Source organism: Typopeltis vanoorti, chromosome 7 (genome assembly GCF_054136105.1).
Source record: "Typopeltis vanoorti isolate ZY-2024b chromosome 7, IOZ_Tvanoo_1.0, whole genome shotgun sequence".
In the NCBI taxonomy this organism is placed as follows: domain Eukaryota; kingdom Metazoa; phylum Arthropoda; class Arachnida; order Uropygi; family Thelyphonidae; genus Typopeltis; species Typopeltis vanoorti.
In genome coordinates, this window is record NC_143555.1 from 134837704 (window position 1) to 134853182 (window position 15479).

The window sequence follows — 15479 nt, forward strand, 5'->3', positions numbered from 1 at the left end:
TAGCATAGATTCTTGAAACTTGTTCACAGTTGTGTTCTTTAGTTGTTTATGCTTGTAGTAAGAAGATGAAAGAATGAAATGTAAATTATTGTACAGAGAAGGGGTGTTTTTATATCGGTTCTTTCAACTAGAAGTGAAAGAAGGATGGAGAAAGAAGAAACCCGTTGACATGTTTATTGAAAAGTTGTAGATGTCGGGGAACATTTTGTAAAGAACAGAAGTAGATGTAACCAAGGAGGAAGAGAAGCAGGTTTATTGAATTTGCACATGGGCTGTAAGAGAATATTGTGATGCAAGAACAAGTAAGCAGTTAAATCTGAAGTAAATTCACCAAAACAACAAATGGTATTTAATGTTAACAAGTAATCTAAAAAAAAACCAAAATGTAATGCAGATGACAGATGGGCAAAATCTTTGCCCATTACATTATAATTAAAATGATTACATTGATAACAAGCCATACTCAATTTAAAAAAAAAACAAAAAACAATCCAGGGCTAATTAAATAAATTTATTACATAGTACAATTTATCTTTTTGCATTAGCTACCAACATGTTCATAAAGAGTTTTTTCAGAAGATGGAAATATTTACGAAGAAACCAGATGTAGGCTTTTTCCAAAAACACAGAAAAATTAATTTTCTTATATAATTGATTACAAATTCATTTTGAATAATAAATCCATAAATTTCACAATGCTAAATAAAAGTTCCATTAATATTTTTATTTTGTTCTTTGAAGAAATAAAGGCAATATTTGTTCTGATTTTTATATTGTATTATTTATTTGTCATCGTCATACAATTTCCTGATATGTAACGTGTGTCATAGTAACCTGACAGCACTATATTATTAAGTTTACATTATTAATCTCCCATGAACAATTTTCTTCCAAATCAGTCTATTACTTGTTAGTACTCCAATATTGTCATATCTAACATTTCATGCTTCTAAGGCATTTTTGACTGAATCAATCCACCTAGACCTTGGTCTTCCTGCAGGTTTCTTTCCTGCCATCTTAGCATCAAATACCTGTTTTGCTAACCTTTCTTCATCCATTCTGTTTAAGTGGCCATACCACCTTAGATTGGATCTGCTGACACATTCTTGAATGCTAATAATGTTAAGTTTCTTTTTAATAAGATTCTGCCAGTGGTTCACTCCCCTAATTTTTCTCAGAATCTTCATATCTGTGGGATCTAGTCTTTGATCAACTGCTTTATTTCTAACCCAACTCTCATCCATAACTTAAAACTGGTTCATTTCCTTTATCCAATTCTGCTGTCACCTTATTATAAAATGTGAATAAATTATGGAGGCAGGAACTACCTTTTACAAAGCATGCTAATCCCCTTTAGAGTATCATATTCCTATCCACCCATTCTTGAATTTTACTTATAACCAACTTTCCCAATATTCTAATCACCACTCCATAGATACTTATTGATCTGTAATTTGCTGCTTCTGTCTTGTAGCTACCTTATGTAATGGAACTATCTTACCCTCTTTCCACTCACTCCCTTGGAACTTTGCCAGCAGCTGAGACTTAGATTAAACAACTTCGTCAGAGGCACTGCCAGTTCACTTGCACATTCTCGTAGTACATGAGTTGTCATACTGTCTAAGTCTACTGCTGTATTTCATTATACTATCTCCAGTTCATCTATCTCAATACTCACATCAGTCTGTCACCTCAGTAACTGCAAAGTCACCACCTGGATGATATACGCTTGCAAAGTGATCACTTAATAACTAGACTATTTCTTCTGCTTCTGTCACCTTCCTACCATCAGCACAGAGTAAAGTTATCTTTCCATAGTCATTCCTCTCTTACTTGGTACATAGCAAAAAAAACTTGAATTTACTGTGCTTAAGGGTCAAAGCTGTATAACTGAGAGGAGACCTCCACATAGCCTTTAAAGGAATGCGGAGAACCGACCAGGGCTTCTGACCTAATGTCCAATCCTCACCTTCTCGTGGTGCACCCTGTTGGGTATCTACGTTGATACTGAACGAACGAGGATGGGCTTGCAATTTGGGATTTAGCCGACCAAATTGTATTCTTATTGGTTAAACCAAAATAAAAAATGATGGTACAACATCACAAAATTTCATGCCGGCTGGGGCGTCGCCCGGTTAAACAAGGCCCCCGTTGTTTTCGCCAGGGAACCAGGGTGAACAGTGAAAAGTCAGCTACTGGAACAAATCTGAAAACAAACCCCAACTCAACATCACCAGAGTTAAAGATCGGTACTATCAACGTAAGAAGCCTGAATGGCAAAGAAATGGAGCTAGCTGAGGAATTAGATAAGTACCAGATCGACATAATAGGGGTGACTGAAACAAAAAAAGACCAAAACTGGTGAGATCTTTCTGAGCAATAAATACAAAATGTTATATTCAGGCAATGACAATCAAGGAAAAGGAGTAGCCATAGTATTCAACACAAAATAAGAGGCTAATCTTCTTGAATGGCAGTCAGTCTCAAGTAGAGTAATGTGGGCAAATATGAGAATGGGGAACTGGACAATGAGACTTATTTGTGCCTATGGTCCCACAGAAGGTTCTACTAAGGTAGAAGTGGAGGAATTTTTTGAGGCTTTAGAAAAAGCAACTGACACGATGAAAAAGGAAAAGTTGGTCCTTGTTGGGGATCTAAATAGTAGAGTAGGAAATGATTGTGAGACATACAAAAATATTTTGGGAAAATTTGGAGAAAAGAGCAAAGCTAATAATAATGGCAAATATCTGTTGGATTTCTGCTCAGGACATGGACTGGTTATTACTAACACCATGTTCCAACATAAAAATGTGCACAAATTCACATGGAGAGAAGAGGCTAGGAATAAGAAAAGTCTCATTGACTATGTTATTGTTGATAGTGATGTTTTCTCCCTGGTGCAGGACACCAGAGTGTACAGAGGATTTGAAATTGGAAGTGATCACTATTTAGTCTTGAGCAGGATAAAATTGAATTTCATATTGAAAAGAATAACATGTAAGAAAGTTTTAAACCGAATAAAAGTTGAGCAGCTCTCAGATGTGAACTGTAGACTAAAATACAGAAATATTATTGAAAAGAAAATGAAAGAGTTTGAGAACAGGAATCAAACCTTGGAGATTCAGTGGCAAACTCTGAAGGAAACATTGATTGATTCTGCCAGAGAGGCATGTGGTGAGGTTGTGTGCAAGGATAAAAAAATCACAACTCCCTGGGGGACACAGGAGGTTAAAGAGGCAGTGAAGGAAAAGAAGAAAGCATATCAAAAGTTCCTGGCAAATAAGTCAGCTTTTACTCTTACTGAATACAGAGACAAATGTAAGAAAGCTAAACAGTGTGTAAAACTAGCTAAACAAAAGTCATGGGAGGACTTTGGCAAGAATATAGAAAATAAATATCAAGGTGGCGGCAAAATATTCTGGAGGTTGTTGAAGAAGCTTAGGAATGGAGGAAAGAGTGCTGTAAAAGGAATTAGAGATGATAAAGGTGAAATGAAAACAGGAGAAAAAGATATCCTTGAAGTATGGAGTAATTACTTTGAAAAACTGCTAAATGAAACAAGCAGTGATGACAGCACAGTGATAAAAAAACACTGACCAGGCATGCAGTCAGGAATACATATCCATACTTGAAGTAGAAAAAGCCATCAAAGGATTGAAATGTGGAAAGGCAGCAGGAGTAGATGATATTCGACCAGAAATGCTGAAGTATGGTGGTATAAGAGTCTTACAGTGGCTGCACTGCATAGTTCAGAAAGCCTGGACAGAGGGACGAATTCCCGATGATTGGAGTAGAGCTCTCATAGTACCCATATATAAAAAGGGAAATAAAACTGAATGTGAGAATTACAGAGGTATTTCCCTACTGAGTGTTCCTGGCAAGATCTATGCAAGTATACTTGAGAAACGGTTGAGAGGAATTGTGGAAGAAAAGCTTGGTGAAGAACAAGCTGGATTCGGACCAAATAGAGGCTGTCAGGATCAGATCTTCACTTTACGACAAATAGTCGAGAAAGCATGGGAATATAACAAAGATCTGTATTTAAGTTTTGTCGATTTGGAAAAGGCATATGACAAGGTGCCAAGAGAGAAGCTATTCAATATGCTGCAGTTATATGGTGTCAATGGGGCATTATATCAAGCAATACTTAGTCTTTATTTGAGTTGTGAGTCAGCAGTTAGAATTGAAGGAAGTACAGTAAGATGGTTTAATGTTAAATCTGGTGTGAGACAAGGATGTACATTATCCCCTCTGTTATTCATTATCTATATGGATCACATTATGAAGGAATGTGGTATTAAACCTGATATCAAAATTGGAGATGTTAATGTCAGCTCTTTGCTTTATGTGGATGATGTTATACTTCTAAATAAATCCGCTACAAGTCTGCAAGATTCTCTGACTAAATTGAATAGCTGTTGTAATAGATATGGTATGAAGGTCAGCAATAAAAAGACAAAGACAATGAAAATAGGCAGAATCATTGAAAATGTCAACTGTGTTGTGAATGGAGAACCTGTGGAACAAGTAAAACATTTCAGCTACTTAGGCACAATTTTTACTGAAGATGGTAAACTAAATATAGAAATAGACAACAGAATCAGCAGAGCTGGTATCGTGGGAAGTCAATTGAATAAATTCATATGGAATAAGAAAGAAATTAGTCGGAACACTAAAATAGCTGTATACAAGACTGTGTTTAAACCAATTTTAACTTATGGATCTGAGAGCTGGGTCAGAAGTAAAACACTTGACCAAAGACTAGAGACCGCAGATATGAGAGTCCTGAGAAAGATTAGAGGCGTGAACAGATGGCATCAATGGCAATATCATATTAAAAATGAGAATATTAGGAAAGAACTTGACATTGTCAGCATCCAGGAATGTGTTAGCAGAGCTAATCTCAGATGGTATGGTCACTTAAATAGAATGGGAGAGGAAAGATTAGCAAAACAAGTGTTCTCTGCCAGGCTGGCAGGAAAACGACCCAGAGGAAGACCAAGATATAGGTGGATTGATACGGTACAAAGTGCCTTAGACGATAGAAATATAAGATCTGATAATGTTGCAGTCTTGACAAGTAATAGACTGATTTGGAGGAAAATTGTAGATAGGAAGTTAGTAATGATGTAATTTTTTCATGTAGTACTGTCATATCCTGTACACCCCTTGAGGGTACATGGCAGGAATTTGATGATGATGATGATGATGAACTAATTTTCTCTCATAATCTGATCCTTACCATATTAGTTATCCTTCTTGCTAATACTTGCCAACTTTGTAGTTCTGCATAAACAATTTCTTGACTGAAATTTTCACATGTTGAGCAACCTCCCAGACAAGACTTCATGGTCACTTTCCCTGCTCTAAGGTAGAGTTGCTACTGTAGTTACAGATAGATCTCTTGATGCTATTACCAGATCCAACACTCAAATTGCCAGTCCCTTCCATCATATGCTGTTTCAGCTGGTCATTATCCCTCAGTAACTATATAAATTCCATTTTGCTATGTGCCCTTTCCTCTTTCCAATCTATATCAGCATAGTAAGTCTCCCTTGATAATCACTTGACCTCCATTCATTGTGCTAATCTGCTGATGTATATCATCCACATATTCTGAACCCCCAGTCTATAGCAGCAACCAACAATATATTTTGTACTATTGGCCTCTATCTCAGATCACACGGCCTCAAATGAACAATTTCCAACAGATCTACAATATTCCTTAACTTCTATTTTTGTTGGTTGAAGTTCTTCAGCTAACATTAATAATATCCTTCCTCCTGTCTTGCTGTTTCCTCTATCTTCTCTGATCCAAAAATAAAAATCGATTACTTTCTATTCTTTTAACTACATCTTTCTCTGACAGCCAGGTCTCTCTGATTGCCAATAAATTTTGGCCAAGTTGAGCTGACTAATCCCCAAAACTCCTCTCCTTTATTTCTGATACTTCGGGAATTCATGTACATGCATTTCAACATCCCCTTAGGCCCACAGTTACCCTTACATAATGTCATTGCCTGCCCATTTAGGTTTGAAACCCAGGAAATTGCACTCAGCTCTTAACAATCATTTCTGCACTCGTACTTATCTCTCCCAGGGGTGGCTAGACACATGCTTGATTGCTCTTCCCCTAATATTTCCAGTTTGCTTGGTTTTGCACTTCCAAACTCTCACCGAGCAACACTTTCTCCAAGCACCAAACTCCAAAATATTCAAGTGCAGTCCATCAGGCAAGTATAGGTCCTTACATCCATGAAATTTACTCCACGCATCTATAAACTGCACATCATTCCTCATGCACAATCTTCTTATTGGCAATCATGGCCCTTCTCATTTCTGTCCTATCATACCGAGGCAGTAGACTCGGTCTTTACTTTCTTACTCTTCAATTTTGCTTCTTCTAACAACTCTTTCATATCTTCTCTCATTGCATATTTCTCATCTTTCAAATCATTTGTGCCTACCAAAACAATTAACTCATTCACTTCTTTCTTCTATAAACTTACAGCTTCACTAACATCCTTTATCTTTACATCAGAAAAACATGCGTTTGTCACTTTCTCATTAGTATACCCCTTATCAAATCTCCATACAATACTATCTTTTTTTTTTCTCCAGTTTCTCACACTTTTATGCTTTTCCCATTCAGTCTTTCTTTCATTCTCCATCTTTTTGTACCACATACAATATTTTTTCCAGTTTCACATTTTGTCCTGTGAAAGGAGTCTGCATAAGTGTGCAATTTCTTTCTGCTCTGGTATCTCATCATTCACATTACTTTCAACCACTTTCTTCAAACTCTCATTCATATTTCTTTTATGCCATTTTTCTCATATGCTTCAATCGAATTGACTTATTTTATTTGCTGCTTCCACTACATTTTCCACAATTCTGCCTTATATTTCTAATCAGTCACTTCATTTTTCACTCCCAACAAGAATCGCATTTCTTACACTCGTTTATGAAATGTTACTGACAAATATTTTCTCCACCCTCACTCTTATACCACAAACCATTCACTCTTGGCAATGAATACATTAAATACATGCTACATTGCACTTAATCCTGGACATTGATATCAGTCAACATTTGATGTCTGTTACCATTTTTCTCATATGCTTCAATTGAATTGACTTATTTTAATTCACATAGCTGTTGTCATTATTCTAATCTAATTGTTCATAAAGCTGAAATTGCTTATATATTTACAAAGAATTAAACTTATGTAAAATAAAATTTTTTCCCCCTCTTAGGATGTTTACTTAGTACATATCTTAAATGAATTAAATGGAAATTCATTTATGGTATTCTGTAGTACATGTAGCAATACTCAAAGAACTGCACTGATGTTAAGAAATTTAGGATTTACTGCAATTCCACTTCATGGACAAATGAGTCAGGTAAAGCTAAAATAGCTTATAAATTTATTAGTAGTTCTGTTTATATATATATATATATATATATATATATATTATATGAATTAAATTTAGCTATATTCAGAATAAATTGGGAAAGAAAAAGGAGATAGTGGTGAGTTTCTTGGGGGGGGGGGAAATTGTTATTTTGTATTTTGTTTTTTTTTTTGCCTAGATCCTCCTTAGCTCATTTGGTATAGAGAAAGCCCTTTAGTTGGAAAGACTTGATTTTGAATCTTGTCTAGGAAGTAAAGAACCTTTATCAGGGCTTTTCCCATGAAGGTGAATTTGCTATTCGCATACAGAGGTTGCAGGATTTTTCCCTCCTGGAATTTTGGGTTTTTCATCCTGTAAAACAGGCAAGCCAGCCAGAAGAACATTTGCAGTTTATGTGAAAAGGGAAGATGGGATATTTTTTGCTATTAATACTACATTTAAGTCTTCAGATTTAACTTTTAACAGTTTTTTAGATATTTATGATATAATTTTATGTCATGATATGGAATTAATTTTTGGCCATTTGTGTAAAATGTAAATGAAATATACACAGTATGGGTCTAGTTTAACATGGTTCAGTTATAGTGGTTCTGATTTCTTAATTTGATGTTTAACTTGATTTAGCATCAGCTTTGCCCATTGCATAGTATAATTATATGTTAAAAATGCTTATTACAGAAGCATCCATGTTTGTACCCCCTGTATTTTGTATCTCTAGTGAAAAAAACTTTTTCACTAAAGATCAGGCCAGTAGAATAACAGTTGAATGAATCATTGTAAACTTTCTTTGGCATAATGTTTGAAATTTAATATACCTTCTCTCTCTCTGTGAGAGAGAGAGAGGGGGGGAGGAGGAATAAACTCTGCTTTTTTTGTGATTCACCATGAGTAAATTTGCTTGATTGATAAATACCAGGTTTTAACCCATGTATGATTGTTTATTTATACTAGATGTATTTCTGTATTATCAGGGGTTGTTTAACATAAGTGAAAAAAACAACAAAAATTAAATGTTTTCCAACAGCTGTTATTATCTATAAGTTGAATAGTCTGGAATGATAGTTTAATCATGAGTATCATTAGGCATGTTACATACAGTCTTTACATTGTTGTAAACTCTGTATGTGATTGCTGGCATAGGAGAGGTCTTTAATGGCATATAAGTTAATTAATAACTTCCAGATGTTATGAAGGATCATTCCTTGATTGCTGTTTAGTGTGGATTTTTAAGTGAATGACCTTGGAAGACTCCTTGAACAAGCTATGGAAGTAATTCTCTTGTAAGGAGGGCATGAAGGATGTCAATTTACTGTGTGATGTTCCCTGAGGATTTGTGGCAGAAGTTTGTTTTTAACATCTCCTTATATGTTCTTTGTTGCAGATTTAAAAACTTCTCTGTCTGACCTATGTATATCTTTCCACAAGAACACTGAATCTTGTATACACCCAGATGTTTATAAAATAGAACTTGATCTTTGGGGGAGCATAGACATCTTCATAGGGCTAGTTTGAAGGCTGTTCTGATGATTGTCTAATATTTTGGCTATTTTTTCTTGATGCATAACCAACATATGGAACAGATACCATGCCTTTGTAATTAATTTTTGGGTCATTGGAGTGGTCCATCAGAAAAAAGTTTTAGTACCTTTTGAGTATTCATTTTGAAGGAGCTGATTAAATAGGATTTGAAGTTGGTGTGTTTTTGTTTGATGCCATCATTTAGTATGTTTAAAGCTCTATTTTTCAAGATTATACCTAATTTTTTGTTGAGGATGATGGAATGAGTTTGCTGTATGTATCTGCCTGTATAGCAGGCACTTAAAAGCAAGTATCTATTAACTTTCTTATAGACTTCTAATGATAATCCTTCAGCAATAGTTTTTTTTTTTTTGTTTGTTTGTTTTTGTTAACAAGGATGTCTAGGAATAGTAATTTTTCATTCTTTTCTACTTTTAATGTGAATTTTATTTTCAAATGTTGATTATTCAGAAAATATAAAAAAAAATTTCCACGTTGTTGTGGGTGTATTTCCAGATAACAAAGATGTCATCCACATATCTCCACCATATGTGGTTTTAAGATTGCCTGTGCCATAACTAGTTCTTCAAATTTTTCCACATACAAGTTGGTAAGAGGTGAGCCACTACAAGACCTTATATTTGGTAGTAAAATTTTCCTTTCCAAGTGAAGAATGAAGATGCCTAATGTAATGTCTAATGACACTTGTGATGAAATTATCATTCCAGTCTTTTCAACTTATAATCATATATTAGTTAAAATCTGATATTTATCAATTGAACCTCTCTGCTTGCTTACCTGGTAATTGTTTTATGTGAATGTCATCTGTGATTTTTTTGAAAAACTGGCAAGAGAAAAGAATTAGTGAGCATCAATATTGTATCTGTTACAAGAAATCTCATGAGTTGGGACTCGTACAGCATGGCATTGACACCAAACACAGAATCCTTTTGGAAAGATATATGTTTAGCTCATGAAATTAGTTTTAAACATGAATCTCTGTTTAAAGAGAGCTCTGAAACCTTCTAGTTTAAATTAGAATGATGGTGTATCTATTCTTAAACTTTGGTCGATTCTTATTCTTAGTTAAATTCTCGTTGTGATGAGAGGGATCTTTATAGCTTTTTAAACTGTATGTGCAGGATGAAAAATCCAATGATTTTCCAGCAAATTTTCTGCGCATTGGGGCAAATCAGTTGGAGAAAAGATTTGGGGAAAACAATTACTATTTGTGGGCAGTAGTCAGAGTTGTTTGTAAGTGGTAGATGTGCAGTGCCCTCCTGTGATGAGTCTGCAGACTCTTTGGAGGTGCCATGTAATAAAAAATAAATGTATTTAATTTTTTTAAGATTATTCATTGTATGATGTTACTCCTCTAGTGTGCCACACTTGCTTTTTATGGATTGTTATATTCTGCCTTGTTTGAATTGCTTGCTTTAACTACACTGATGTGTATGAAATATGTATAAAAAGAATACATTGTGCACACACACATGCAGTATCTATTATTTTCAATAAATTCATTTGTTTGCTGTGTTTGTACATTTTTAACCTCTATATAAGTGGCTTAGTGCTAAACAGTGCTTTAAAAGATCCAAATATAAGATCATATCAGAGACACGATGAATTTCAAACAGTGACAAAATTTGTCACTGTTTGAAAGAAAGTTACTGATTTTAAAAAACTAATCATGAAATATTAAGCATATATGACTTTCAGTACTTCATAATTGAGGATAGACACTATAGGATGTTGATGACCTTAATTTGACCAGTTTTCCTTTCAAATGACTTTTTTTTTTTTAAAGTATATTTCCATATAAATTCTTACAATTCTTGCATTGTTTATTTCCCTTTTTTTATTAATTGGTACAACAATGCTCTTTTTAATTCATCTGAAATTTAACCTTCCAACCAAATTCTTCTGAATTATACATGTAGCTACTATGAAACTTTCATCGCATCATAATTTAGCATTAAATGTCAAATATCATCTTTAACTTCCTTTCTATATTTCAAGTTCTGATTGTTTTTTTTCTACTTGAAGTATTGAATTGTGTTAATGATTGTGTTCCTCCTTATTTTCTGCCACTGTTCTATTAGTTGTTACCTCATTTAATAATATTTCTTAATAATTCTGATTTACTTCTATAGCATTCTTTCTTCTTATTTCTAAGCTTTCTTAGTAGCCTGCAAGACATTTTGCTGTCAGAATGTTTATCTCTTGTACTATTTCTTTCCAAAATCTTCCTATATCTGTTATGGAGTTTTTGTTTCCATGCAAATCACTTCACTATATGCTTTCCCAGGACAATTAACATTTTATCCAGATTTTGTCACTGTCTGTTAGAATCATTTCTTACTTATTCCCCCCCCCTCCCCCCCTCCAAAAAAATATTTTCATATTTGAGTCTGCAGTTTGGATCTTAGATTTTATTAGATTAAATCAGTGTTTGCTCTAAGCAAAAACAAAAAAAACTATGGGATCATCTTCTTTTAATTTATTTGCATCATACTGCTTGCAACTACTCTTTCAAGAAGTTTATCTTTCTGTTGATAGTTTAATATAGATGTTCCCTCTTTAAATAAATAAAAATCATCTTATTCTATTAATTTAGAATAATCATACTTTTCTTTTTTTTTCCTTAATTCCATACCATCAGTTACATTGACTTTATAATTCTTTAGTCTGTTTGTTCCATTCTGTCCAAAGAAATTCATCATCATCAAATTCCTGTCATGTACCCTCAAGGAGTTTACACGATATGATAGTACTACATGAAAAAATTACATCATTACTAACTTCCTATCTACAATTTTCCTCCAAATCAGTCTGTTATTTGTCAAGACTCCAACATTATCAGATCTTATATTTCTATCGTCTAAGGCACTTTGTACCGTATCAATCCACCTATATCTTGGTCTTCCTCTGGGTCGTTTTGCTGCCAACCTGGCAGAGAACACTTGTTTTGCTAATCTTTCCTCGCCCATTCTGTTTAAGTGACAATACCACCTGAGATTAGCTCTGCTAACGCATTCCTCGATGCTGACAGTGTCAAGTTCTTTCCTAATATCCTCGTTTTTAATATGATATTGCCACTGATGCCATCTGTTCATACCTATAATCTTTCTCGGGACTCTCATATCTGCAGTCTCTAGTCTTTGGTCAAGTGTTTTCTGACCCAGCTCTCAGATCCATAAGTTAAAACTGGTTTGAACACTGTTTTGTATACAGCTAATTTAGTGTTCCGACTAATTTCTCTCTTATTCCATATGAATTTATTCAATTGACTTCCCACCATACCAGCTTTGCTGATTCTGTTGTCTATTTCTATATTTAATTTACCATCTTCAGTAAAAATCATGCCTAAATAGCTGAAATGTTTTACTTGTTCCACAGGTTCTCCATTCACAACACAGTTGGCATTTTCAGTGATTCTGCCTATTTTCATTGTCTGTCTTTTTATTGCTGACCTTCATACCATATCTATTATTACAACAGCTATTCAATTTAGTCAGAGAATCTTGCAGACTTGTGGCAGATTTATTTAGAAGTATAACATCATCCGCATAAAGAAAAGAGCTGACATTAACATCTCCAATTTTGATATCATGTTTAATACCACTTTCCTTAATAATGTAATCCATATAGATAATGAATAACAGAGGGGATAATGCACATCCTTGTCTCACACCCGATTTAACATTAAACCATCTTCCTTCAATTCTAACTGCTGACTTACTACTCAAATAAAGACTAAGTATTGCTTGATATAATGCCCCATTGACACCATATAACTGGTAGCGTATTGAATAGCTTCTCTCTTGGCACATTATCACATGCATTTTCCAAATCGACAAAACTTAAATACAGATCTTTGTTATATTCCCATGCTTTCTCGACTATTTGTCGTAAAGTGAAGATCTGATCCTGACAGCCTCTATTTGGCCTGAATCCAGCTTGTTCTTCACCAAGCTTTTCTTCCACAATTCCTCTCAACCGTTTCTCAAGTATACTTGCATAGATCTTGCCAGGAACACTAAGTAGGGAAATACCTCTGATTCAGTTTTATTTCCCTTTTTACATATTGGTACTATGAGAGCTCTACTCCAATCATCGGGAATTCGTCCCTCTGTCCAGGCTTTCTGAACTATGCAGTGCAGCCACTGTAAGACTCTTATACCACCATACTTCAGCATTTCTGGTCGAATATCATCTACTCTTGCTGCCTTTCCACATTTCAAGCCTTTGATGGCTTTTTCTACTTCAAATATGGATATGTATTCCTGACTGCATGCTTGGTCAGTGTTTTTTACCACTGTGCTGTCATCACTGCTTGTTTCATTTAGCAGTTTTTCAAAGTAATTGCTCCATACTTCAAGGATATCTTTTACTCCCATTTTCATGTCACCTTTATCATCTCTAACTCCTTTTACAGCACTCTTTCCTCCATTCCTAAGCTTCTTCAACAACCTCCAGAATATTTTGCCACTTTCTTGATATTTATTTTCTATATTCTTGCCAAAGTCCTCCCATGACTTTTGTTTAGCTAGTTTTACACAGTGTTTAGCATTATTGCATTTGTCTGTATATTCTCTAAGAGCACAAGCTGACTTATCTGCCAGGAACTTTTGATATGCTTTCTTCTTTTCCTTCACTGCCTCTTTAACTTCCTGTGTCCACCAGGGAGTTCAGATTTTTTTATCCTTGCAGACAACCTCACAACATGTCTCTCTGGCAGAATCAATCAATGTTTTCTTCAGAGTTTGCCACTGAATTTCCAAGGTTTGATTATTCCTGTTCTCAAACTCTTTCATTTTTCTTCAATAATCTTTGTGTATTTTAGTCTACAGTTCACATCTGAGAGCTGTTCAACTTTTATTCGCTTTAAAACTTTCTTACATGTTATTCTTTTGAATATGAAATTCAGTTTTATCCTGCTCAAGACTAAATAGCGATCACTTCCAATTTCAAATCCTCTGTACACTCTGGTGTCCTGCACCAGGGAGAAAACATCACTATCAACAATAACATAGTCAATGAGACTTTTCTTATTCCTTGCCTCTTCTCTCCATGTGAATTTGTGCACATTTTTATGTTGGAACATGGTGTTAGTAATAACCATTCCATGTCCTGAGCAGAAATCCAACAGATATTTGCCATTATTATTAGCTTTGCTCTTTTCTCAAAATTTTCCGAAAATATTTTGTATGTCTCGCATTCATTTGCTACTCTGCTATTTAGATCCCCAACCAGGACCAACTTTTCCTTTTTCATTGTGTCAGTTGCTTTTTCTAAAGCATCAAAAAATTCCTCCACTTCTATCTTAGTAGAACCTTCTGTGGGACCATAGGCACAAATAAGTCTCATTGTCCAGTTCCCCATTCTCATATTTGCCCACATTATTCTACTTGAGACTGACTGCCATTCAAGAAGATTAGCCTCGTATTTTGTGTTGAATGCTATGGCTACACCTTCTTTTCCTTGATTGTCATTGCCTGAATATAACATTTTGTATTTATTGCTCAGAAAGATCTCACTAGTTTTTGCCTTTTTTTGTTTCAGTCACCCCTATTATGTCGATCTGGTACTTATCTAATTCCTCACCTACTCCATTTCTTTGCCATTCAGGCTTCTTACGTTGATAGTACCGATCTTTAACTCTGGTGATGTTGAGTTGGGGTTTGTTTTCAAAGAAATATTCACATGAATATTATATATTTGCTGTGTTAAAATCATTGCAAGAAGACATTTTAGTGAAAGGGGAAAGAAAAGTACACTTCCTATATGTATTGTTTTTGAGTCTCACACATAAAGAAATATTTTTCTATATTTTGTTACCCTTCTAGCAATTTTTTTTTTTTTTTCCCCAGAAATGGTTTTAGTATATATTATAAGAAAATGTTCAAAGAGTCTTATAAATGTTCTTTATTTCTTTTAGGTATCTTTCAAATATCTGTTCTTTTATTTCAGGCTAAAAGGTTAGGATCACTTAATAAATTTAAAGCAAAGAATAGATCTATACTTATTGCAACTGATGTGGCAAGCAGGTATGTTAAAAGTACATTTCAGTTAATCACAGCAGTTACAAATTTCATCAGAAAAGCAATATGAAATGCATACATAATAATTTATGGTTGCAGAGGCCTTGATATTCCTCATGTGGATATTGTTATCAACTTTGAAATTCCAACACATTCCAAAGACTACATTCACAGAGTAGGAAGGACTGCCCGAGCTGGACGTAGTGGAAGAGCCATCACTTTTGTCTCTCAGTAAGTGTCCTCACTTTTTTTTCATTTCAAGTTAAATAGTATATTTTTAATATGATTATCAAGGATAGTTATGAAAAAGTAAAAGATTTGGGCTTACGTAATTAGTCCCATATATATGGTGTTGAATGTACTGTATGTTCTCCAGTCTTTTGTATGGAAAGGGTTCATATTAAAAACACTAAGCAGAAATAATATACTATAATAGCTTTGACACTTTCACATGTTTGTATGAAGACAAGTTATTTGTATTTAATTTTTTATTTTCAAGACA

General features: G+C 34.4%; 1 protein-coding gene across 1 annotated transcript in view; it reads left to right on the forward strand.

Annotated features, from left to right (window-relative positions):
- pths (probable ATP-dependent RNA helicase DDX47) overlaps positions 1–15479 on the forward strand; it is a 107117-nt gene that overhangs the window by 71284 nt on the left and 20354 nt on the right. Inside the window, exons 8-10 of the mRNA XM_090396151.1 lie at positions 7257–7403; positions 14907–14983; positions 15077–15208. Of these exons, the coding sequence (XP_090252277.1) occupies positions 7257–7403; positions 14907–14983; positions 15077–15208 (356 nt within the window). The remainder of the gene's footprint in view (positions 1–7256; positions 7404–14906; positions 14984–15076; positions 15209–15479) is intronic.